This window comes from Chenopodium album, chromosome 5, assembly GCF_948465745.1.
Source record: "Chenopodium album chromosome 5, dcCheAlbu1.1, whole genome shotgun sequence".
Taxonomy (NCBI): Eukaryota; Viridiplantae; Streptophyta; class Magnoliopsida; order Caryophyllales; family Amaranthaceae; genus Chenopodium; species Chenopodium album.
In genome coordinates, this window is record NC_137838.1 from 2,658,493 (window position 1) to 2,686,012 (window position 27,520).

At 33.0% G+C, this 27,520-nt stretch overlaps 3 protein-coding genes across 3 annotated transcripts; 2 read left to right on the forward strand and 1 right to left on the reverse strand.

The window, feature by feature from the left end:
- Positions 1-1,012: 1,012 nt before the first annotated feature.
- Positions 1,013-14,216, forward strand: LOC145630047 (pre-mRNA cleavage factor Im 25 kDa subunit 2-like). Its single transcript, XM_081682282.1, has 7 exons — positions 1,013-1,345; positions 1,718-1,763; positions 2,341-2,434; positions 2,540-2,613; positions 2,762-2,848; positions 2,962-3,072; positions 13,739-14,216. Exons 1-7 carry the CDS (start codon positions 1,224-1,226, stop codon positions 13,808-13,810), a joined length of 606 nt encoding a protein of 201 aa, XP_081538408.1. The 5' UTR covers positions 1,013-1,223; the 3' UTR covers positions 13,811-14,216.
- Positions 14,217-17,682: 3,466 nt separating this feature from the next.
- On the forward strand, positions 17,683-20,006 carry LOC145630048 (transcription factor LAF1-like). Its single transcript, XM_081682283.1, has 3 exons — positions 17,683-18,037; positions 18,568-18,697; positions 19,136-20,006. The coding sequence occupies exons 1-3, from the start codon at positions 17,902-17,904 to the stop codon at positions 19,719-19,721; spliced, it is 852 nt and encodes a 283-aa protein (XP_081538409.1). The 5' UTR covers positions 17,683-17,901; the 3' UTR covers positions 19,722-20,006.
- A 1,313-nt stretch (positions 20,007-21,319) lies between these two features.
- On the reverse strand, positions 21,320-25,480 carry LOC145630049 (transcription factor LAF1-like). The gene is made up of 3 exons (XM_081682284.1): positions 25,315-25,480; positions 23,182-23,311; positions 21,320-21,920 (listed from the first exon to the last, which is right to left on the reverse strand). Exons 1-3 carry the CDS (start codon positions 25,454-25,456, stop codon positions 21,320-21,322), a joined length of 873 nt encoding a protein of 290 aa, XP_081538410.1. The 5' UTR covers positions 25,457-25,480.
- Between the last annotated feature and the right edge of the window lie 2,040 nt (positions 25,481-27,520).

Here is a 27,520-nt window from a genome sequence, read left to right on the forward strand (position 1 = left end):
ACTTAAATAAACTATGAGCTTTTATTTAAACTTTGTGGGAGCTTAATAACTTTTGTTTGAAGTAATTTCTCTTTGATTAAATGAAAACAAATATGGTTTTAAAAATAAAAAAAAAAAAAATGAAAACACGAGTTCATTTAATAAGTTACTAGGATGGTAAATCATTTTACAGGCTTCGCCTAGTTTACATAAATATATGGAAAAAAAACCATTATCAACTATTGACATGAGAGTATGAGACCAGGTAACATATGGAGTAATAGTGTGACTAGCTTTTACCCCGTAAAAATTGCAAGTAGGGAAAATAATGTTGTTGTCCATCACCTTGCTAGATTAGTGCTTTTAAAACCGATTTTTTTTTTTTTTTACAAAAATTACGACTGAAAACGAATATTTTTGGGAAAACTTACTCTCAAAATACCCCTATGTACTAAAAAATAAATTTGTTTCGTAATTAATTATTGCACTGTTTCTGTCTGGGTCCGATAGCCCGAGAATCCGAACCCGAGATCCTGATACTCCTATCGGCAAGCTGGGAACCTACACAATGAACAGAAGTTAGCTAGCCCCGGGGTGATCCGGGGATAACCACTCCGATGGTAAAGTTAGAATGTGTTTGAGAGAAGGTAAGTAAGAGAGAGAAAGTAGGGAGAAAGAGAGAGAGTGTGTAATAAATGCTTACCATTTAGTGAAGCTTAATCTACTATTTATAATAAATTTCATGACAAGTGGCTATAAGGCATGCAAGGCTTTTCTCGCCAAGTGTCAATGATAAAATTGCCACGTGCCAAGTATCGAAAAGCCAATATGGCTGATATGTCTGCTTTTTGGAGCATATCGGCCCTTGTCACATATCATCCCATATTCCCATACATGCACTAATCTCTTTATCCATAAACAAAAAATTACTATTCAAATTAGGGTCCAAGACTCTTCTAATATGCATTTATATTTGGTCCAGAAGCAGCCTATAAGGTTTGGTAACAACTCCCAAATTTGCGAGGGCCTTCCAGCACCCATTTCTTTTTTTTAAAACCACCATAAACTCTGGGTTTCTTTCAATTTTACTATTAACCCTTTTTTTCCCTCAAATCTTGCATGATTTACTACTTTCCCCCTCATTCTCTTCTCTAAAAAAACTCGATTTCTCTCTGCAAATCAGGGAGAAAAATCAAGGGAAATTGTGCGAAAGAGGTAGCTTGAATTACCGAAAGAGAGAGAAAATGTTGAACCCAGTTCCGGTTGTAAACACATACCCTTTATCAAGCTACACTTTCGGCACCAAAGAGCCTAAGATGGAGAAAGATACTTCTGTTGCTGATCGCCTTGCTCGCATGAAAATCAAGTTTGTGTTCTTTCTCCTCTTTTTTTTGGGTTTTATTTTTTGTTGTAATTTTAAATTTCAGTTTCAAAACCCTGCATAAACCTTGACCCATCTGTGAAATTGCAGTAATTTTGTTGGGGTTTCTTCAATTTCTTGTTTTTGTTTTGTTGATTTGGTTAAAAAATGGCGGTATTTTTCTGGGGTTTGAATTGGGTTTTTTCTGTATGTACATTGCAAAGGATTGATAAGTTTGGGAGATTTAGATACATTGTTAGGGCTTGGAATTCAGAATTGTGAATTGGATTATTTGTAGAAACTTTAGATTTCAGGTTTGTGATGTTGTTATTTGTTGGTGGACCTGATTATTTTGCTGTTTTTCTCCTTTTCTTGTAGTTACATGAAGGAGGGTATGAGAACAAGTGTGGAAGCAATTCTACTGGTATGATTCCAAACTCCTTTTTGCTCCGAATTCCCTCTCTCTCCATTATTGGATTGATGGGGCACAATGAATGTGCTATGTAAATTCTTGAACTCTAGTGATGAAAGCAATTGATGTTTGCCTTAGGTCAAATCACTTAATCACCCTTTACAGTCATACATCTATAGGAATCAAAGTTTGATGTTGATTAACGCCTTTTTACGATTAATTTTTGCATTGGGTATCAATGTGTTGTTCAGATCATTACTTCCTAAGCTATGAGGGTTCAGAGTTCAGACTGTTGGGTGTGTTGGGGGGGGGGGGGAATCTTTTGTACAGTCTACAAGGGCTTGTGTTCTATTTTTGTTTGCATGCTTTTATGTAAACTAATTAAGTTTACAGGTATGAATGTTAAAGCAATAATATTTTATTCTTTGAGTAAATGTATCAATTGGCGTGAAGCATGATTGGAATGAATCACTTTGCTTTTTCTTCTGAAGTTATCTTCCTGCTGAATTAATTTGGAGAACCATTAGAAGGATGCGAGAATAAACTGTATAGCTTGTTCATTTTGGCATTAAGTTGTTTGGTATTGCAGGTACAGGAGCACAATCATCCACACATACTTCTTCTCCAAATTGGAAACACGTTCTGCAAACTTCCTGGTGGTCGGTTGAAGCCAGGCGAGAATGGTATGTCCCCCTCCCCACCCCTCACCCCCGATGAAAAAAGAGCATGTCATTTGCCTTGCGCTTTATTTCTGTTGGGGATTTGAAGTATAATGTCTGATGTTGCAGAGATTGAGGGTCTGAAAAGAAAATTATCCAGCAAGCTTGCTGCAAACTCTCCTTCTCTACATCCAGAATGGCAGGTAGTGGCTTTTTTATTTTTATTTTTTTATTTTTTTTTTGGGGTGGGGGGTGGTGGTGTTATTCCTTTGTACTTGTTCTGGAAAGTGTTTTTATTTTCTCTTTTTGGTCTTAACTGCTCAATATTGGTTTTTATTTTGGCTACTTCAGATAGGGGAGTGTGTGGGTGTTTGGTGGCGGCCAAACTTTGAAACTATTATGTATCCCTACTGCCCTCCTCATATTACAAAACCAAAGGTAAATCTCTTCTCAGGTTAATTTTTGTAATGTTGTCAACTGCAAGAGAACCAATTTTAGGTTATCCTGGTTTGCTCTTTGAACATTTTGGCATTCATATATCTGTACTGCAGGAGTGCAAAAAACTCTACATTGTTCATCTATCCGAGAGAGAGTACTTTGCTGTGCCGAAAAACTTGAAACTTCTTGCCGTGCCTTTGTTTGAACTCTATGACAATGTCCAGGTATGAGACCAGTTCTGTTTTTATAATTCTTAGATTAGTATATCTGTTTTTTTTTTTTTTTTCTTTTTTTTTACAACTCTGATTATAATTTTACTAGTATAGTACCCGTGCGTTGCATGATAAGTAAATTTTTCATTTTTCTTTTATATATTTAGTTGTTGATATCATTTTAAAATAACTTGGCTTGCTTTTAAAAAAATGGTATATAAATATTTAAAAAAAAAAAACATGTACATTATCCTTTTTTTAAAAAATGTTCATTATTTATTGCTGCATTATAATATTTACTACAATGTTATATAAAATTTTCTAAAATGATGGTTAGACAAAATATATTTAATTGTTCATCATCTATTGAGCTTATATGTTTAGAGTAGAAGCTTAAAAAATGTATATTTTTAGCTATCAATATCTTATATTGTTGTATATTGAAAAGATTCAAAAAACTAGTGAGTATACAACAATATTGATGCCAAAGTCAACTTTCGTATTTTTAGTTTTAAACCTACTTAATCCTAAAATCTAGCAAGTAAAAGGAAAGGGCAAATAAAATAAAATAAATAAATAAATTGATGACATCATAAGTAAATTTGGAGGGAAATTTTTTAATGATATCTTGACATGTAGGACACTTTAAGAAATTGATGACATCAACACGTTTTGTTTTAATATTAATTAATAGATGAGTCAAACTAGGCATGAGACTAGAGCTATCAAAAGTTAACCCGACCTGAAATACCGACTCAAATCCGATTATTAACCAACCTAAACTTGAAAAAATGGTGACCAAAACCCGACATAAACCAACCCTAGACTCGAGTTGACCTGAGTATGTGAGACCCGAACCCGAACATGAACTGACCTAGAGATGACCCGACCCGAATGTAACCCGTAAATTATTGACCTGAAACAAAACCCGATTTGAACTGAAATTGACCCAAACTAGTTTTAACCCGTCAAAATCCGAATTTAACCCGACTTGTTACTAACCTCAGCTGAATTCAACCCGGCGCGTTCCCCTAAAATTTCATTTCTTTTCGACACTAGCCTTGAAACCTTCGAAATTTCTCAAAAAGCATCATATTAGCCTTCAATTTTGGAAATTTTTTTTTTTTCGCTCAGAAATAAAAATTGTCGAAATGTTTACCATAGTCCCTAATACCCTCTAGGAGACCAATTGGGTGGGTGGAACCATCCAATTTTTCTTTAAATGGCCAATTTACCGGTTTACAAATTGCACCAATTTAATTAACTCAAGCCTACTACGAACATTTATGACAACATATAATGATCATATATGGTTCCAAACGGCATTATATGACCCCGAGATGTATCCCCTAAAATATTAATACTTTTCTACACCGGGCCCCGAAACCTCCAAAATTCCTCAAAAGTGTGGATATTAGTCTTCAGTTTTGGAATTTTTGACTTTTTTCATGGTCCCTAATACCCTCTGATAGTCTAATTGGGTGGGTGGAACCATCCAATTTGCCTTTAAACGACCAATTTAAATACTGGTTTACAACTTGCATGAATTTCATTAACTCAAGTCTACTACGATTATTTAAGACAACATATAATGATCATATATGGTTCCAAACGGCATTATATGACCCGGAGATGTATCCCCTAAAATCTCAAAACTTTTCGACCCCGAGCCTCAAAACATCCCAAAATTTTCAAAAAGCATGAATTTTCATATTTTACTTTTTTTTCGCCTGGAAATAAAAATTGCCGAAATGTTTACCATGGTCCCTAATAACCTCCGGGAATCCAATTCGGTGGGTTGAACCATCCAATTTGTCTTTAAACGATCAATTTATCGATTTACAACTTGCATCGATTTCATTAATTCAAGCCTACCACGAACATTTATGAAAACATATAATTATCATATATGGTTCCAAAGTCCAAACGACATTATATAACCCCAGGATGTATCTCCTAAAATCTCTAGCCTTTTCGACATCGGGCCCCGAAACCTCCAAAATTTCTCAAAAAGCGTGAATATTAGCCTTTAATTTTGGAATTTTTTTGACTTTTATCCCTTCAAAAATAAAAATTGCCGAAATGTTTACCATGGTCCCTTATACCCTCCGAGACTCCAATTGGGTGGGTGGAACCATCCAATTTTCCTTTTAACGACCAATTTACTAGTTTACAACTTGCACTGATTTCATTATCCCAAGCCTACCACGAACATTTATGACAATATATAATGATCATTTATGGTTCCAAACGACATTATATCCCGAGATGTATTTCCCAGAATTTAGAGACTTTTAGACACCGGGCCCCGAAGACTCCAAATTTCTCAAAAAGCGTGGATATTAGCCTTCAATTTTGGAAATTTTTGACTTTTATCTTCTCGGAAATAAAAATTGTCGAAATGTTACCATGGTCCCTTATACCTTCCGAGACTCCAATTGGGTGGGTGGAACCATCCAATTTGCCTTTAAACGGCCAATTTACTTGTTTACAACTTGCACTGATTTCATTATCCCAAACCTACCACAAACATTTATGACAACATATAATGATCATTTATGGTATCAAACGACATTATATGATCCCGAGATGTATTCCCCAGAATTTAGAGACTTTTAGACACCGGGCCCCTGAAGACTCCAAATTTCTCAAAAAAACGTAGATATTTGCCTTCAATTTTTGAATTTTTTAACTTTTTTTCGCCCGCAAATAAAAATTACCAAAATGTTTTCCATGGTACATACTACCTTCCGGAGTCCAACTGGGTAGGTGGAACCATCCAATTTGCCTATAAACGACTAATATACCGATTTACAAATTGCACCGATTTCATTTATTTAAGCCTACCACGAACATTTATGACAACATATAATGATCATATATAGTTCCAAACGGTATTATATGTCCCCGAGATATATCCCCTAAAATCTTAAGGCTTTTCGACGGCGGGACCCGAAAACTCCAAAATTTCTCAAAAAGCGTGGATATTAGCCTTTAATTTTGGAATTTTTTTACTTTTTTTGGCCCGAAAATAGAAATTGACGAAATATTTACGATGGTCCCTAATACCCCTCGGGAGTCCCATTGGGTGGGTGGAACCATCCAATTTGCCTTTAAACAACAAATTTACCGATATAGAACTTGCACTGATTTCATTTATTCAAGCCTATCACGAACATTTATGACAACATATAATAATAATATATGGTTTCAAACGGCATTATATGACACCAAGATGTATTCCCTTAAATTTAAAAATTTCGCAAAATGCGTGGATATTAGTATTCAATTTTGGAATTTTTTAACTTTTTTTCACCCGAAAATAAAAATTGCCGAAATATTTACCATGGTCCCTAATACCTTGCGGAAGTTCAATTAGGTGGGTGGAACAATCCAATTTGCCTTTAAATGGTGAATTTACCGGTTTACAACTTGCACCGATTTCATTAACTCAAGTCTACCGCGAACATTTATGACAACATATAATGTTCATTTATGGTTTAAAAAAGTATTATATGACCCCGAGATGTTTCCCCTATAATCTCATAGTTTTTCGACATCGTGTTCTGAAACCTCAAAAATTCCTCAACAAAACGTGGATATTAGCCTTTAATTTTGGATTTTTTTTACTTTTTTCGCCTGGAAATAAAATTGCCAAAATGTTTACCATGGTTCCTAATACCCCCTGGTAGTCCAATTAGATAGGTGGAACCATCCAATTTGCATTTAAACGGCCAAATTAACGGTTTACAACTTGCACTGTTTTCATTAACTCAAGCCTACCACGAACATTTATGGCCACATATAATGGTCATTTATGGTTTCAAACGTCATTATATGACCCCGAGATGTATCTAAAAAAATCTCATTTCTTTTCGACACTAGTTCCCGAAACCTTCGAAATTTCTCAAAAAGCGTAAATATTAGTTTTCAATTTAGGAATTTTTTGACTTTTTTTTCGTTTGGAAATATAAATTGCCGAAATGGTTACCATGGTTCCTAATACCCTCCGGGGGTCCAATTGGGTGAGTGGAGGCATCCAATTTGCCTTTAAACGACCAATTTATAGGTTTACAACTTGCATCAATTTCATTAACTCATGCCTACAACGAACATTTATGACAACAAAAAATGATCACATATGGTTCCAAACGACATTATATGATGACCCTGTGATGTATTCCCTAGAATTTCAAGACTTTTAGAGATCGGGCTCAAAGACTCCGAAATTTCTAAAAAAGCGTGGATTTTTGAATTTTCTAAAAAATGATCCGCCTTTAAATTTTTGAATTTTTGACCTTTTTTCTCCAGTAAATAAAAAGTGCCGAAATGTTTTCCATGGTCCCTAATACCCTCCGGGAGTCCAATTGTGTGGGTGGAACCATCCAATTTGCCTTAAAACGACCTATTTACCGGTTTACAATTTGCATCGATTTCATTAACTCAAGCTTACCACGAACATATATGAAAACATATAATGATCATATATGGTTCCAAACGGCATTATATGAGCCCGAGACGTAATCCTAAAATTTCAAGGCTTTTCGACACTGGGCCTCGAAATCTCCAAAATTTCTCAACAAGCATGGATCTTATACTTTAAATTTGAAATATTTTGATTTTTTTTTTTTCGTCCGGAAATTAAAATTGCCGAAATGTTTACTATGGCCCCTAATAGCCTTTGGGAGGCCAATTGGATGGGTGGAACCATCCAATTTGCATTTAAATGGCTAATTTATCGGTTTACAACTTCCATTGATTTCATTAACTCAAGCCTATCACGTACATTTATGACAACAAATAATGATCATATATGGTTCCAAACGACAATATATGACCCCGATAAGTATTCCCTAAAATTTCAAGACTTTTCGTTCCGGCCCCAAAACCTCGAAAAATTCTCAAAAAAACGTGGATATTGGACTTTTATTTTGGAATTTTTTTTAACTTTTTTCGTCCGGAAATAAAAACTGCCGAAATGTTTACCATGGTCACTAATGTGCTCCGGGATTCCAATTGGGTGGGTGAAACTATCCAATTTGCCTTTAAACGGTCAATTTACCGATTTACAACTTGCACCGATTTCATTAATTCAAGCCTACCACGAATATTTATGACAACATATAATGATCATATTTGGTTCCAAACGGCATTTAATGACCCCGATATCTATTCCCTAAAATCTAAAGATTTTTCGACACCGTACCCAACCTCATAAATTTTTCAAAAAGCATGGATATAGCCTTCAATTTTGAAATTTTTTGACTTTTTATCGCCCGGAAATAAAATTTCCGTAGTTTTTACCATGATCCCTAATACCCTCCGGGGGTCCAATTGGGTGGGTGTATCCATCCAATTTGCCTTTAAATGATCAATTTACCGCTTTACAACTTGCACCGATTTCATTAAATCAAGCCTACCACGAACATTTATGATAACATGTAATGTTCATAAATGGTTACAAACGACAATATATGACCCCGATATGTATCCCCTAAAATTTCAAGGCTTTTCGACACCGGGCCTCGAAACCTCCAAAATTTCTCAAAAAGCATGGATCTTAGCCTTTAATTTTGGAATTTTTTGACTTTTTTCTCTCGAAAATAAAAATTGCCGAAATGTTTACCATGGTCCCTAATACCCTTTGGGAGTCCAATTCGGTGGGTGGAACCATCCAATTTGCCTTTAAACGACCAATTTACCGGCACCTATTTCATTAACTCAAGCCTACCACTAACATTTATGACAACATATAATAATCATATATGGTTCCGGCATTATATTTCCTCAGATGTATTCCCTAAATTCTTAAGACTTTGGGACATCGGCCCCCAAAACCTCCAAAATTTCTCAAAAAGTGTGGACATTAGCCTTTAATTTTGGAATTTTTTGCTTTTTTTCGCCAGAAAATAAAAATTGCCGAAATGTTTACCATGATCCCTAATACCTTTCGATAGTCCAATTGGGTGGGTGGTACCATCCAATTTGCCTTTAAACGACCAATTACCGATTTACAACTTGCATCGATTTCGTTAACTCAAGTCTACCACAAACACTTATGACAACAAATAGTGATCATATATGGTTCCAAACGACATTATATGACCCCGGGATGTATTCCCTAGAATATTAAGGCTTTTCGATAACGGACCTCGAAACCTTTAAAATTTCTCAAAAAGTGTGGATATTAGCTTTTAATTTTGGAAATTGTAGACCTTTTTTTTGCCCGGAAATAATGATTGTCGAAATGTTTACCATGGTCCCTAATACCCTTCGGGAGTCCAATTGGGTGGGTGAAACCATCCAATTTGCCTTTAAACAGCCTATTTACCGGTTTATGACTTGCACTGATTTCATTAACTCAAGTCTACAAAGAACATTTACGATAACAAATAATGATCATATATGATTCCAAATGGCATTAAATGACCCTGAGATGTATCCCATAGAATTTCAATACATTTCGACACTAGGCCCCGAAACCTCAAAAATTTCTCAAAAAGCGTGGATATTAGCCTTCAATTTTGGAATTTTTTGACTTTTTTTCGTCTGGAAATTAAAATTGCCGAAATGTTTACCATGGTCCCTAATACCCTCCGGGAGTCCAATTGGGTGTGTGGAACCATTCAATTTGCTTTTAAACGGCCAATTTACCGGTTTACAACTTGCACCAATTTATCGGTTTTCAACGGCCAATTTAATTAACTTGCACCAAACCCGACTTGAATCGAAATTGACCCAAACTCGTTTTAACCCGTGTAAACCCGAATTTAACCCGACCCGTTCCTAACCCGACCCGAATTTAACCTAACTTGTTACGAACCCGACCTGAAATCAACCTGACTTGTTATTGACCTGACCCAAATTCAACCCGACTTGTTATTGACCCAACCCGAATTTTATCATACCTATTACTTACCCAACCCAAAAATTCAACCACATCTGTTACTAACTTGACTCAAAATTAACTCGACTTGTTATTGACCCGACCTAAATTAAACCCAAATTGTTGTGACCCAATTTCAAATCACCTTTAATGCAATTTAGACCACCTTATTATTGTTGATCAAAGCATTTTGTCTTGGGAGACCAAGTCGGTCATGAGACTGATTAAAACAAGAAGCTTACTGCTGAAATTATAAATCTATAAGCCACAGTTCTGGAAAGTGTTTTTATTTGTACATGATTTAATGAGTTCTTCCTTATGCTATGTTTGATGAGCATCTTTATAATCATTTAATTACTCAAAGAAGCCGGACATGCTGTTTATGAGAGCTAGAAGTTCATGCTTTACTCCATCATTTGGTGTATCTTGCTCCTTTTGTGCACCTGTGGGTCCTTTGCCAGTTTTCAACATAGCCTTAAGCGCCTTTCTCTTGTGGAGGATGTCTCATCCTCTTTTCTTTACTCGTTTCTTCAAGAATATTGTGACATAATATCAATCAAACAACCAAAATTTATCAACCTTGGTCAGGAGTTTGGGGAATAGTAAGATACTTCTGGGACTTTAAAAGACTGAATCCTGTGAAAGTTGAAGATCAATGACCAGCTTTCTATGTTAGCAAAGACATATGCATCATCCTACACTGAAGTTTATTCGTAAGGCACAAGGCTAAGGCATTACCTGCAGGCAAGGCTTATGCCTCGTCTGCAACAAGGCTGCGCTAAAGTAGGTGCATATAAACATTCAGCGCAAAAGCAAGAATTAAATGTCATTGAATACCCATCCTGAGGTCTCTGCCGAGTCATTTACCAATGTCAGGAATCTGATATAAGTCTCCTCTGGTCTTATCTTTTTTATTCAAAGGAACTACTCTCTAAAATTTTCGTGCCTAGAATGTCTCAGCCTCTGAAACCTTGTACTATATTAGCTTGAGGGGTAACATTAGTATCCAGTACTGCATTTAATAGATATGCCTCTTGCACCTGTGCTTTTGTCAATTCATCATTAAATGGATAGAGCTTTAGACAAGGGGTAAAATTTTGGCCATATAGATATCTTAAAGTAAATTTTCTCTTGTTAATATATGTTATGTCTCCTCTGTTTGTAATTACCCTTTTCTTGGAAAAAAAAAAAAGAAAAAAAAAGGGATAATTAGTATGCTGAATCATCTATCATGTGGATCTGTTATGTTTCAATATAATCAATTTATAAATTACTCCTAATAAGTTATGGTGTGTTAGTAATTGATAGACATGTAGTCTTGTAAAAATGGTCTTGGCTTTATTTATGTGATATCGAGATCCCTGTCAGTAGTCCACCCTAGGTTTGTCATATACTTGGTGTTTTTCAGTTTGACCATGTATGCATTGTTCTCTACACCTTGATAGAAAATTTTTGAGCCCCTATATGTAACAAGTAACAGTTTCAGTTAGCTAAACTCTATTAATCATTAAATATAATCAGTGGCGGATCCAGGATTTCCGTCCTTGTGAGTCACCCTGAATAATTGATCACCTGTAAAAGGAAAAAAAAAAAAAATTCGAATCCAAAAATACTAACAAAAATATATATATGACAACCACCTTCATTTCAATCATTCAATCAAACAAAAATAATCCATACTACAACCAAATAGTACCTAAATAATTCATCTTACAAACTAAAAGTACTACAAATAATATATTACAATCACATAGTACAATAAACTATTACAATTGTTCACGACGAGTTTTCATATTTTGATATCGATCAATAATGTGATCTATTTTAACATTCGAAAACAAATCACTTTCTAGAAAAGTAATCAAACAATCATTCAACATTTGATCTCCCATGCTATTACGCAATTTATCTTTCACGATCGTCATACCAGAAAACACTCTTTCAACACTTGCCGTTGCAACGGGGAGAACCAACACCAACTTCAAAAGCAAGTATACTCTACTATGAGTTTCGGACAATCCCGTCTCAACGAGTTTCTTTGACAATTCACTAAGACTCTTCAAATTCCAAAACCTTTCATCATCTCTAACGGCCATAAAGTAATTTTGAAGTGTGTGTTTAAAGTAAATCAATTCCGAGCTTGAAAATTCATTTGGATAGAATGTTGCTAGCTTGGTCAATTTAACTTTGTTAAAAGAAGAGAACCGATTAACTGGACTAAAACAAGACATACACGCAAGAAGTTCTTTACTTATCTCGGGAAATCGATTTTCAAGCTCTTGTAACTGAAGATCAATGACAATAATAAACACCTCAACTCGAAAATGATGAAGATTTGACACTCCCGGACGCTTACCTCTAAACATCCTTCTCCCGGGAACAACATATGTCGTATTCATATCTGGAACCTCAATCTCATATTTGGTTGTGAAAGACAAGATCTTTTCCATAAAGGAATCCCATCCTTCATCTCTCAACTCTTGCAAATTAGTCTTGGTTACGTTAACCATGGCCATTGCATTAACAATATCTTGATCATGTTTTTGTAAAGCCACATTCAACTCATTTGTAATTGCAAATATAGTTCATTTGAATACACATAATACATTCATATATACACATTACACAATTTCAGTTCATTTGAATACACATAATACATTCAAATATCAATCAAATCTGAATCAAATGACCACCTAATCAACAATTCTGCATTTCAACACCACAAATCCACACCACAAATCCACAATGAACAACATTACAAGATTTACAAATTACAACAAGCAACAATGCCAACAACCTGTCATTTTGTCAATTTCAAATTTTCAAGAGATCAAGACTATGAAATTATAATTTATAAATGACTGAAAATCTGAAATTATAATTAATTAAGTAATTAACACAAAAATGAACAACAAATCAACAATTCAGTTCAATTTAATCAATCAAATGACTAAAATTATACAAATTTATAATTAACAAAACAAATTAAAAGGTGTAAATTAGTAAATACCTTGCTGCTTCACTGCTTGCTGGCGCCTGCCTTCAAAGCACCGATTCGGTGGTCCGTGCTAGACAGACGGCTGCTCGTCGTGCTCGGTAGTGTTACTGGCGTAGATCTGAGAATCCGAGGGGTGAGGGCGCCGTCCAGTCGGGCAGTCGGCCGAGTCGGGCCTTAGGGATGAACGACGAACCACGATTCCACCGTTCCACGAACGAATGAACTGTTGTTTGAACGACGAAAGGGACGAACGGATGAACGTGTGAAGACTGAAGGTAGGCTGCTCCGGCGTGGTTGGCTGCTCCGGCGAAGTAGCGGCAAATGCGAGATTGCGAGAGAGGGATTTAGGGTTGTGAGGTTTCCGTTCTTTCTTTCACGCGTTTTGGGCCTTTGTGCTTTGTCGTTCAGCCGCTCTTTCTTGTTTTTTTGTTTTTTCTTGTTTTTTTTTGTTTTTTTTTTTAATTTTTTTTTTTTGGCACTGCTGAGTCACGTGACCCAGTGTGCACACGTGTAGGTCCGCCACTGAATATAATTCCAATATAAGTATATAATTAGTCAGATGAATAGGACAGGGCACAGGGCCATAGTCTAAAATTCCTCTATCATAGCTCTTGAACTTTGCAAAGGTGCAAAGGTTCTCTACCCTCTCCCCTACTCATCTACCCTCTCCCCTACTCAGCTATTCCCGTAAAACTCATTCCCCCTTCCAAGTTTGGAAACATCAAAAAAGCATCATATGAAATCTGATAATTGAAATTAAAGTGTTCTGATATGAGTTCTTTGTTTGATGACAGAGATACGGACCTGTCTTATCCTCCATTCCACAGCAGCTGTCAAGATTCCAGTTTAAAATGATCTCTCCCTGAGATTATCCTGGGTCCATGGAATTCTTGCTTCCAACAGTTACCTGAGATAGAAATTATAAGTTCACTGCGAAAGTCCAAGGCCTTTATTCTCATTCAAATATCGGAAGTTACTCTTAACCTTTACTTATCACTAATTGGAGACTTGTTAATTAGATTCGTCATCTGTGCTCGGGAATATTTGGGACCAGTTCCTTGTGTCAGGTAGTTATTCTTAATTTCCTGACACATTCTTGAACTGTTGTTAGATTAGTATACAACAAGGCAGGGTAGTATTTGCATAGTATGTTATACAGAAACTGTGGCGACTTTTACAGTAGCTGTTTTTTGGCAGATCAAATGGTTCTGCTATTGTAATGACTGGTCATGAAAGAGGTAGGGAGGATATCTGTTTTGCTTATTGATGATATCTTTGTTTGTTACCGGTATTTTTCGAAATTCTGGGCAATGCCTGATCCTGGTTGAGAATTCTAGCTCGATAACTTGTTTTGTGCAAATATTCAGAATATGCTTTGCTACAGCATCCTCTTGGTATGTCAGGAATCAGGTGAACATAAATATGCAAGGTGTTGTACTATTGTGAATGTCATGGGGATGAACAAAGAAGTTTAACACACTCACAGATCAAAAGATTAAACTGGTTATATTATAGCAAAGTATATTTCAAGGAATATGCTACCAAGCTTCTTGCATAAGGTTTATATTTGATGAATTTACTGTTGTAATGATGTGTTCTAATTGATACTCTTCGTTTAACCTCACGTACCTGCTTTAGATCCTTGACACTTCAATATGGGGTATGACACTCCAACACTTCATTTTATGGGTTCTTGTGTCCAAATAGCGTGGCTAGCCTAAGCCTACACAAGTCTATAAATCTTAGAAATATTCGTAGTGATTGGCATTCATTTTAATTGGCATTCATGAAAACCATAATCTTCTAATAATTGATGAGAAAACAACCCTTCCATTCTTTTTTTTCTTCATATTTTTGGGCTTTTGATTCTTCCAAATATGAATAACAAAAAAGAATAGAGGGAATAATTAAGAATATACGAGTACTTTTTATTACTAGTATTTTATATCTATATAATATACACATATATTAAGGAAGATAAAGAGTTGATATACTATGTTTTCTCTAGGGTAAAGTAAAGCAGTCCAAGCTGTACAAACTACCATATGATTCTTGCTTATGCTCACTCAATCATTCAGTTGACATTTGAGCTGTATTATCATAATCTTTATCCAAAAAGTTAGTTGTAAAACCATGCTTCATTTCATTGAAAGCGCTGGCATAATCTGTTTATATAAACTTTACTGGTGCTAATTAGATAAGACTTAATGAAATCAATAGTTTTTTTTTTTTAGTTAAACTTTATACCCCATAATTATCTAATACTTGTATGGTTAAAGAAACAAGTTATATTCGTGAACTTTCGACTGCTGATAATAAAAGTCTAATATATAATCAGTGGAATTAAGTTAATTATTTAGAGCCATCTTAATCAGTCTTAATCATGCCTTACTTTGCGTTAATTGAGATCATCAAGATAATGATTGTTCTTACTGTACTTCTGTAAGTAATCAATTATGTAATGTATGGAAGTTAAAACAAATCCTTTACTTGATATATGTATTTTGGTAGGAAGCATAGATAAAATATTTTAGCTGAAAACAGGATAATACATCACAGAATCTTGATTTACAACTTGTGGGAGTAAAAGTCTATTTTATTTTTGGCAATATAGTAGTAGTTTGTTATCCAATCAGCTTGTAAATAGATTTCTGATGATGGAATCAGCCCCACCTATCATTTTAATAGAAATTGATGCTTGAGTTTTCTTGAACCATTATAAATTGTATCCTAAATAGTCACACCTACTACTTTATAAAGTGCGGAAAAAGTTGTCACCTTTCTTAATATTCTATATATTGGTTCATAATTATGGTTCCTAATATGCCCTCATAATCTAGGAGGTAATGCCTTGATTAGTTCATGTAACAAGACATTAGTGCTTTACATAATAGATACCTTATCTGGCTATACTATCATATGCTTTAGTTTACCCTGATCAAAATGTAATGTGGTTTACTTGCATTTTTTAATTCAATATTATTATGTACATATTTATTTATTTTGGTAAGACAAACATTATGATATATTCCAGTCAATTTGAAGTCATAACCAACTCCCTATTTTATTATGTGATGTAATACCTTGTTTGGCTTAGCCATCTTAATTTCAGATTGTAGTTTTTTTGTCAATATATGACATCATTGAGATTTCTGTTCTGTTATGACGGACAAACAAGATTAATATTTTTTGATTGAATATGAAGGAAAGATTTTCATATCTTCAAGATGTAAACCAATTTTTTTATTTTTTATTTTCTGACTCTACTCGTAGAATTGAACTAAGAGCTCACTGCTGTTGATATCCTTCATATAGGAAGAAACAGGAACTCTTACAATTCGAGTTTGTTCCTTTTATGTCAAGTAAAAATATTTATGGAGTACTCCGAATAAGTTTAGATAAAGGGTAATAAAATGAAGCTAAAGAGAAGGATAAAAAAATTAAATTGGTTCTTGGAAAAATATAAGATACTCAAACTCGGCTAGTAATGGCCAACAAGACTACATCTTTAGGTGTTAGACTCGGCTATTTCATGAAAAATATGCAAATTTATAGTCCATTATGTATAATTTCCATATCTATGATAGAGGTAGTACGACCGACAAGGGTATTTGAGGTGATATGAAGAGTTTGAGCGAACTTGTAGAAGTTGACCAGATTATGTAGCTATGCAGTGGACAGGCTGATCTAATATTTTAAGTGCAAATTATGCAGAATATAAGAGGTTTATTGTATGATAATACAAATCATGCTCTTATTAATAATTCTATAAACAATTATATGTAAAATTAGGTTGTCAGCAAGTTTCCATTAGTAAAATAATGTGCAGTTGTCATCCTGCAAATAAAGTTTAGGCCTGTCATTCAGCAAGTTTGTTTTAAAAACCCAAAGGGTGTCATTTGTATGAGCCTTTTATGTAATCATTGTCGGCTTCCTATGATTAATTTAGACCAAATTAATTGATTCTTCTTAATTATCAACAATGATTATATGTTTATTATTGCATCAAGTCTTTGTTCTATTCATTAATTACAATCATAACAAGGGAGATATCTTTAAATAATTGTTGAACTACAAATCATGTATTTCTTTACCTACATACTATATTTCTCGAGTTAAAATTCTATATATTCCTATGAAATTTCATGATCACCCCCCTTATTTAGTCACTTTCTTTTTTGCATCATTCCGGACTCGTTTTTACACCTTAAGTACCCTTGTTAGACCTTTCAGATTTCGACATGAGTAAGATGGCCGAGTTTGACAGTTAGATAGGTATCCTTGTGACCATCTTTTATAATGATACATGAGTAACATAAGCTGTAACTCTGTCTATGATCTAGTAGAATTTATTTAAGTATTTGATTCCTTCTTACATAATAACATAGTAATCAAAATGCTGCACTGACATAATCTTGAAAACTACCTCAAGTATGCAACTAAAATACTGTTATGATTCTTCAATAGTTAAGTTGCCAATTAGAATCTTAATTCTTAAATGAGAAAAACATATAGTTAATTGATTTCTGCAGCCTAATTTCTCATTATTTATAATGTTTTTCTAGTTAAGTTTGAAAATGTGTAAGGAATCTTAAGCAAAGACTAAGTTTTTGGTGGTCCAAAGGCTAATGAAAAATTACTCTGCTGTAAAATTCCCCTATTAAAAATAGGTATCCAAAAAAATGATTTTTTCAATGGCTTTTTAACAAACTAGAGACAAGTAGCATTTGTTTTGTTGTATACTAATTTAATAGTAAGAAATTTTATAAACATGATTCTTTTTGCTAAATGACAACTAAAGATACAATAATCTCATTGCCTCTTTTCCTTTCTTTTATAATAGAGAATTGTTGGCTGTAAGTCAGCTTTAATTTGCTTCATATTCCAACCCAAGAGTTGGCTGTCTTCTACTTTCCTCATCATTCACCCTTGTTTACGTTCTTTCTTATTCGCGAAAATGGGGTTAAAGCCTTCAGAAAAGCTAACAAAGAAGCACAAGAAAGGTTTATGGTCACCTGAAGAAGATCAAAGGCTTAAAGACTACATTCTTCAGCATGGCATTGGTTGCTGGAGTTCTGTGCCCCTCAATGCTGGTAAGTTTTGCAGTTTATTATAGACTCGTTGAAATGAATGAACTTCATAGAACTTGTTTAAGGGTCATTGCTCTTGTAAAACTGAGAATTAGTCATATGGTTGTTTTTTGAATCTGTCTAAGCTCTCAATTTAATGAAAATTGTCCTGTTTTTGGTTCAAAAAAAAGTGTACTCTGATATGATTTTTGAAGTGAAATGCAAAATCCGAGTAACATACTTCAGAATTGATTGGATGATTTTTGAAGCAGAATACGCTCATATGAAACACTTGTGTAATAGATTATTCTTATAGCCTTACAACTTTTTTGAGAATATTAATCAAATTGTTTATTTTCGTATACCTTACAACCTTTTAGCAATTTAAGTGAATTTAGGATATCTGATTAATAACAAGGTGCATGTATCTGACATGGTGGCTAAATTTCTAATCTAACAAAAGTTCGTTATCATGAATTTAATGATAATTTTACTACTTATGTTAAGTGAGCCATGTGAGGCAGTTATACTGATCACTAGCTGTTCTAATATAGGGCTGCAAAGGAATGGAAAGAGCTGCAGATTAAGATGGATTAATTACTTGAGACCGGGACTAAAACGAGGCATGTTTAGCACTCAAGAAGAAGGAATGATTCTGACCCTTCACCAAACCTTAGGGAACAAGTAAGTTCAGAACTCATCTCAATTTCATCTTTGAAAAGATGCTTAATCATATGCAAGTAGAATAAAGTTATGATGTATTATTCAATTGTGTTAGTCTAACTTTTGATCATTTCAACTGCTCTAAAAAGTTTAATAAAGATGTAAGCGGGATTAAAATATTGAATTCGGTTTATTAGGATGTAACCTTTCATTGGTTCCCTAGGATATGTCCTTATCATATGGAAAATATCTAAGAATATCCGAAAAAGACATTTTTGTAATTCTGTTTGAAGTGTTATAGCAAGAATTACTGTGAATATGTCATGGTTGCACCAACAACCTTGTCTTTGGTAGAATTTCATAAAGAATGGGTCTATTTGGTAGAATTTCATAACTATATTGCCTGTATTATATGCACTATTACGTTTCGAGTGTAACTTTTTCTATGTAATTGAGCAGATGGTCTCAAATAGCAAAGCATTTGCCTGGAAGAACTGACAATGAGATAAAGAATTACTGGCACTCTTACTTGAAGAAAAGAGCAGGGGACTCTGCTGATACTGAAGCTAATATTGCGAAACATAAATTCGCAATCTCTAACACAGAAGAAAATGGTTCTTGTATGAATCAATCAAGCAAAGCTTCAAGGGGTGTACTTGAACTTCTTGATAGTGGAGAACAAGTACAAGGACACGAAAACATCTTACCTAGACTAGTTTTTGCTGACTGGCTTCCGAATGACTACACTGTAGGACAAAATGGGCTAAGTTATCAGCAACCAACTTCTGTTAAGAATGGTTTTGGTTTCATAGCAGAGAAACAGCAGGGTGATTTTATCCATGGTTTCGGGTTTAATGAAGTTGCTTCAACGTCGAGCAGTGACATGTACAGCCAGGATGTAGGAGATGTTATGCAGAAGGGGATGCTGGATTTTCCATTGAAGTTTCAAGAACAAAGTGCATTAGGAAGTAATTTCATGGATTATTCTGCTGGAGATGGCTCTTTTAGTGGATTTTACATGTCTAATAGTGGGATTTTCTCTTAGTTCACTAATGAAGAGATGAGCAAAATGAGTATCATTTTTCTGTACAAAAGGAATACTGTCTAGGAATTTTACCTGTTTCTCTGTTATGTACAGGAATATTAAGATGTCTAGTATATTACTATATATATTAAGTATCTTTCAAAGTTAAAAAGTCTGAATTATGTAACTTAATTAATTTTCTTTAATTAGATTACAGGCCTTTTAAGAGTTCTATGAAACTAATGTTCAACACAACCTTAATTTCTTGTTCGCCCTCTAAAAAACTTAATAAATCTGCAAGAAAGAACGGAGTTAACATTTTGATTGTATAAATCTCAATCAGTCAACACTTGATCTCGTGTTAGGTCCTGTTCACTTCACCTTATATTTGCTGAACTGAAATTATTTTTACTGAACTAAAATTATTTTTGTTGAACTTAAATTATTGCTGAATTGAAATTATTTTTACTGATTCTTTTTTATATTTCTTCCTTAAAGTTATTGATTTTTATTGAATATATATTTTTATTTTAAGGTGAAATGAACAAAAGCATGGATATGCGCCTATGCAAAAGAAGTGAACTTAATTGATCAAAGAAAGAAAATGTATTAATGATCATTAATGTAAATAATTCCAACAATAATATGATGAGGACAAAGTACTATAGTATATTTGTATCTCATCAACTTTGGCGTGCATTGCTTTTATGATTAGAAGTCAATGATTAAAATGGCAAAGATAAGATAACTAAAGAAGAAATGTACTAATACCTTATTAATTGAGCAGGTAAAGTTGTTCCAAATATTAAACCAATCAATATTAATCATCTTTAGCAAGATGAAGGTCTCTTCTTTGGTTGGTCCGTATATTCTCACACAAGCCAGCAAATTCTGGTGGATAAAGTGGCTGCTTTTCTATATTTTAAGGATGATTAACCCTCCAAATGATTTGCTCAGTGTTTGAATAGATGGCAGTCACCCATGCTAACAAGCAAGCCATTTAGTTTAAAGACTTTAAACTATTACCCCTAGTTCCTATAAACACGTGCACAATCGAGATGCACCGATATTATTTGTTGCGACCGATTGATCTTGAGGTGAGTTGTTATATTGTTCGTTTTATTCAATCTCATTTGCTCTCTTTCTCTTTCATAGAATCTTTTTTTTTTGTTTGTTTCTCAATCTCATTCGCTCATATAGATCCAAACTCAGCTCCCAACCTAGTTTTTCCTCTCTCAAATTCTTTCTTTCACTTGCAATGTTTACTTATTTGTTCTCCTTATAATCATTAATGACTAAAGTTTTTACAATTAAGTTGAATACAACTCATTTTAGCCATGTGGTTGATAAAAGGAGGATATAAAAACCAAAACAAACCATTAGGACATGAGAAACATTTGTGTAAGACCGTCTTATCATCATAAGATCACTTTTGTGAACCGACATAAAGTATATTATAATTTATAACTCTTAAAAGTCTAATACATTTCCATCACTCTATAGCTATACAGTTGTAATAAAACCCAAAGATCAAAATAAAAGCAAGCCGTATGTATAAATATAATATACATACACATATTATACACTCTCTTAAATATAAAATTATAATCTAAAGCCACTTAAATATACATTAAATTATTTTCCACAAAATAATTATTTGGAATCTCAGTTCCATATAAAAAATCACTCAGCACATTCTCTGAATTCTGATCTCCAATTCTGAACTGTGAATCAAACGCAACATTTTCTGCTTCATTATACGAGTACAATTCATCATTGCTACATGATCCTTCGTTGTACGTAAATCTTTGCGTACGACCATCCTCCAAATCCAAATTACATGCAACATGACCAATATCCTTGGAATAATAATTATTGTAGCTAGGAAATTGATTAACTTGGGCGTTATAATGTCCATTATTATTATTGTTTAAAGTATTATCCAAGTTAAACCATTCAGCAAAGAATATTCTCGGTAAGGCACTTTGATTGTTGCTAGCTAATTGAGTAACATTATTCATTGTAGATCCTTGATCGGAACTTGAAGTCGTGGCGTTCGAGTTTACCGGTGACTCTTGGAGGGTTGAGCTAGTTAATTGGGTTTCTGATATGGGTTCATTTTTTTCTCTCCTTGGTACCTTCTTCTTGAGATAAGAGTGCCAAAAATTCTTAATTTCATTATCAGTCCTCCCTGGCAAATGTTGTGCTATTTGAGACCATCTGTTAACAAAAAAAAAAAAAAAAAAAAAAATCGTTATACAAAATATGTAACACGTTAAAGGTCTAAATCATCACGCTATTCTTCCTATAAACTTTTAAACTTGATGATTATATATAGCCTTAGAGTTATACCTAGGAACAATTTAATTACGTTTTTTTTAATTGAAAAAAAAAAAAAAAAAAAGGTACACCTTGGTTGAGTATCCCTTAGACAAAAATAATGAGAACAAAGTTAATTCATTTAGGCATGTTTAAAGAAAACGTACATACCTTTAAATGAATATATTCACGCTATTAGACATAATTTTCCTAGACAATGTTTTGCTATTTCCTGGCTAAGATTACTATATATTGCTAGATGATTATTTTGTATAACATAAAAGTATAGTTCTAATTAAGTTAAAGTTTAGATTAGATGAGTGACAACCTAATTAATGTTGTGCCTAATGTAATTAATCATTAGATTATTGCATTATATATAGTGGTAGTTTTTGTCTGCATGTTTAAGAATGGCTTGATGCCAAGAGTAACTTAAGCTAGGAGGAGACTGCCAAGATGAAGCAACTTTAATGATAGAATTGACAATTTACTGGTAAAACTATACCCGATATAGAAGTATCCAATGAGACTCACGTACTAGCTTAGCTCTTTTCTTACACAAAAACCAAATTACTTACGGAGTTAAAAGAGGGAGAAAGAGAAGTGATGCGATTTAGGCTAGTTTTCTCTTCACTTGATCATAAAATACTTTTATTTTTATAAATAATTGATGTGGACTGGTTTGGTCTGATTTATTTCACCAAAATTTTATTGCATTTGTAGAATACTTTGATAAGACAAAAAAATATTATTAATTAAATGCATGGGGTCTTGCTATATTATTAGGATTTTTTTTTAAAGCGCAAGCCAGGAACGATTAACTAATATAAAGTCACATCTTATAACGTGCAAAAAGAAAATTAAAAAAGTACGGAGTAGGTGTTTTTACAATTTTTTCACATTTTTTTTTAAAAAAATAACTTTCACAACTTTTTTTTGTAAAAAGAATTCCTAAAGTAAGGAAATGAATACCAGTAGATCGTAAATATACACTATCTTTAATCACACCATACAACTATACAAGTCACCCCTTGCAAAGTTAACTACATACTTTTACACATTTTCGAGGTGATTAACCCTATATTGTATAAGTTTTTGCTTTAGATTATCATCCTATCAAAATTAATCAAATAAATCGCGATTGAATATAATATAAACTTACTTATTTCCGAAAGCAAAATGAAGGGCTAGAATAGTTTCTTCTTCTTGGGGGCTCAAAGTACCCCTCTTAAGCCCTGGTCTTAAGTAATTAATCCATCTTAATCTGCAACTCTTTCCATTTCTTTGCAGTCCTGAAAAATTAATTGGCTAGTAAATATCTAAATTATAAGGGCCAATGTAAGAGCACAGTGATTAATCCGTACATATTAAACAAATCTAAAGACAAAGAATGATGAGGTGATTATTCTCAATAGAAAGTCAACTTAAAAAGCAATTGGACTACTTAATTTTCTACTTTTATTAAAATTATAGATGTCATTGTCTCTATCTTTTGCTTGCACTTTTTAAATTCTTGTTGTTTTTGACTCATCAAGCTCCTATCATGCATACTAATTCTACCATGTCCTATTTTGGCCAAAGCAAAGATTTCTTTAATTGTCCTTTTTTATGCCCTAAACATAAAGACCCTTTCAAAGGTTCGTTTACAAAATAACGTACGGAGTAAAACATAACTTTTTGCTTCAACATTTTTGTACGAATCATCAAAGGTATTCATTAATTATGTCTTCATATCGGATCAAAATAGGGTTTTTATAATCTCTACATGCTCCGATCCTAGCCTTTCATAATTAAGACTATGGCAAAATATCTTTGTATAAAGTGGTTGTTTACTCTATGAACGAAGTATTATGCATTTACTTGGGTTATTTTTATCCTCTAGCTAGCTTCCATCATACTAATTAAAACGAAGTATTGCAAAAAAATCAACCACATATAACACGAAGAAATGAAGTATCACATACATATTTTTGGTAAATGGTAGTTACATCTTACATATTATAAATTATAACTACTTCATATAAACTGATACAATGTATGTGTTTTTTTTTTTTTTTTTTTTTTGGACACTCAAAAAGTATTACCCTATATTTCATGCATGATGTAAACCCTAAAACTCTTACTACGAGTAGTACTTTCATATGATTGGGATGCTTACAGCTCATTGTAAACAATAATCTATCGATGGACGAAGCTAGCTAGATGTTCTTAAGTAATACGGAGTAATTTAATTAAATTTGTATAAGGCTATAATTTAAGCTCTCGTATTTCTCAAATAATAGAAATGTTTAAACATGCATATATGCTCTCATACGTTCACAAATATAAGAACATTAAAAACATTAATCATAATGTAGCTTTAATTCGGCTTCTTCTTGATCATCTTGTTTTTTTCAATGATCAAGAAACTACTTTAATTTATTAAATACCATACTACTTTTAATGGTTCAAAGACTTAGTAAAGCAAAGCTAGAACTACCCTTTAACTAGCCTTTTATGAACACTTAATTATATTATGCTTAGCTTATAGTTTTATTCACATGATTAAGATGCCCTTATTAGTTGGTAAACAATAAGTCTATATTCCAATGCACGCATTTAAGCTTAAACATTTTTGATGAATTTATAGTGCTAAGAAAAAAATTTATAATTGGAAACTACCTATAATTGATATGTTGCTCCTTATATACTTTTATTAATCATCAACAACATAGGAAGACCTTCCACCGGGGTCATTCAGGGTCTGGCCCCCATAAATTATTGTAAGTAATTAGTTGATGAACTAAAATAATCTATATTTACTTATAAAATATTGGGATATAGTGATTAGTTTTGAGCAAGATGTTAAATATTTAAATTCCGCCCCCTCTAATGTTTCGACCAAGATCCGCCACTAATCAACAAAGTATTATTAGTCTATTAGAGATCCAGGCCATTTGCAAATTTGTAATGGCAGACTTAATTATCTTTTTTTTTTCTCAATTTATAATCAAGAATATACAATAACACATTTTGACACTTGACAAGCTGACAAGCTCAATAATCAAAGCTCAAACAAGGTGAAGGCCATTTATTTCATACAGAAAATGGAGAACAGAAAATCTGTAAAAAAAAAAAAATAAATAAACATAAAAATCAGACCATCTAAATTATAATTTTATAATAGTACGTACGATACATTAGTTGTAAATCATAATAACAATAATAATCTTTAGCTAAAAGTCAAATAATATTTCATTTACCGACAATTATATATATTTATAAAAATAAGTGAAAAGAAAAATTAAAGGGTTACCAGCATTAATGGGAACATTGCTCCAACATCCATGGCCATGATGAAGAATGTAGTTTCTTAGCCTATCATCTTCTTCAGGTGACCATAAACCTTTCCTATGCTTTATTTTTGGTTTTGTTTTATTCAATGATTTATGAACCATTATATTTTTAGCAAAGTGCCTAATTATTAATTAGATAACCCTAATATTAATAATAGAAATAATTACTCCAACTTAGAAGAAAATCAAAAGAGTAATGAAATTTATTTTAGGAAACTTAGATTAAGTGAGAGCCTTTATATTAAGATGATCAAAGTGTTTAGGAAGACAATAAGAGAAGGAAGAGAAAGATGATGTTATGTTATGTATGTGTGAGCAATAATGTATTGACCTTACTTTCCTATTTAAACTTTTAAAGCTTAGATTAGTTGTCATGTTTCTTTTTTTAATTCAATTTTTATTTTGCCTTACTAGTACTTTTACTTCAATAAAATATACTATACATAAAAAGAAAATGATAAAGACTTGTCAATATTTTCTATTATACCGATCTAGAGACAAATTAGTGCATAAGTAGTGTGTTCACTCAACTATTTCAGAAAATTTTGTGCAATTTATAAATTAAATGTGGTGACCTATATATTGATCATTGATGGATGACTTTTTAAGGAGGGATATCCAATTAATTCCCCAGATAAACAAAAATTTGTTTATCTAGGGGTATAATTGTCTTTTCAAGTACTAGTGGAGGGGTATATGCGTCTTTTCATGTACTTGTTGAGTAGTACATGTGTAATTTCATCACCAAACAGTAAAAGCAAAAGACAAACAGTAATTGGACATCTCACCAAAAGTACTGAATAAATAAATGACGGACCCTGCTTTTTCAATATATTTACAAAAATGTCATCAGATTAACAAAAATTCGTTTATCTGGCAGATTAACTTGTATTTTCCCCCCTTTTTAAGTATATTCTTTACAATGGGTGACATATAAAGAATAATTACTTTTTTCATTGAGAGGTCGATGACATTAATTACATGGTTAAGAGCAATTTGGTTGTTATAAATTATAATGTTCGTTTATATATACCATATTAAAAGTATAAAAAGCGGCCTACATACAAATGAAGTATCTGTAAAAGAGAAGAAGATCATAGCTTAAGATATGTAATATAATTAACTAATGATGAAAGGAGTTATTTCCAAGCTTAAAGTTTGTATTTGTTTTTCCTCAGCTCAGTATTCATCTCGATCGATCTAATGTAGAGCAACTTACATATATAGTTACATATTCATTTCAATATTTTACCATATGATGGTGCAATGTTAAAATTCGAAAAAATGAGTTGTTGTAGTGGTATCAAACTGATCTCAATGTAACGCATATAAATAAATAAATATATGACGTGATTCATGCATGCAAATTATTTAAAAGACTACTACTCCGTACTTGGATGAAGTAGCTTTTAATTAATAAACTAATGAATAAACTAATAGGGTTGTTGTAGACTTTGATTAATGATTTTCCCATAATTAATAACTATATACATGATGGTGTTTAAGATCTAAAAATGAGATTTAGTCCTGGTGGTTCTGGGACTGCCATACAAAAACAAGCCTATCATAATAATTTATTAAATTATTATCATATATGCATTTTGATTTGAATTTTAGCACCAAAAAAAAATGAACTTTGAATCTTACAAAACTAATCATACATATTTGATGATTGTTAAGAATCTTCTGCCACCATTGCAATTTCACTGAAAATGTCCATAAAGTTGAATGGTTAAATGCTGAGTTTGTGCAAGTAGTAATAAAAAATAAATATTCTTAATAACTAACAAGTTTGAAGTTTATAATACTTTGGCCCTGTTCTTTTGAGTTTCTGGGTAGAGCAGAGTAGAGCAAAACAACTCAAAAGAACGGAATCAAAGGAGATAGAGAGAATTTATTAAGAATAGGGCATATTTTCTCTCTCTTTTTTTTTTTAATAACATGCATCACTTTTGTTATTGTAGATTAGACAATTTTTGGAGTATAGAGTGACAGAGAGAGTAAAGAAAGTCTACATGATAGAAGCTGAGGGAGATAGAGAGAATTTATTAAGTACAAGGAAAAATAATGCATCTAAATTGAAAGTGTTATTTATAAAAAGTAATGCATCTAATAAAAAACAAAAAAATATTTTTAATTTGTTGAGTTAGTGCAAGTTGTGTCATA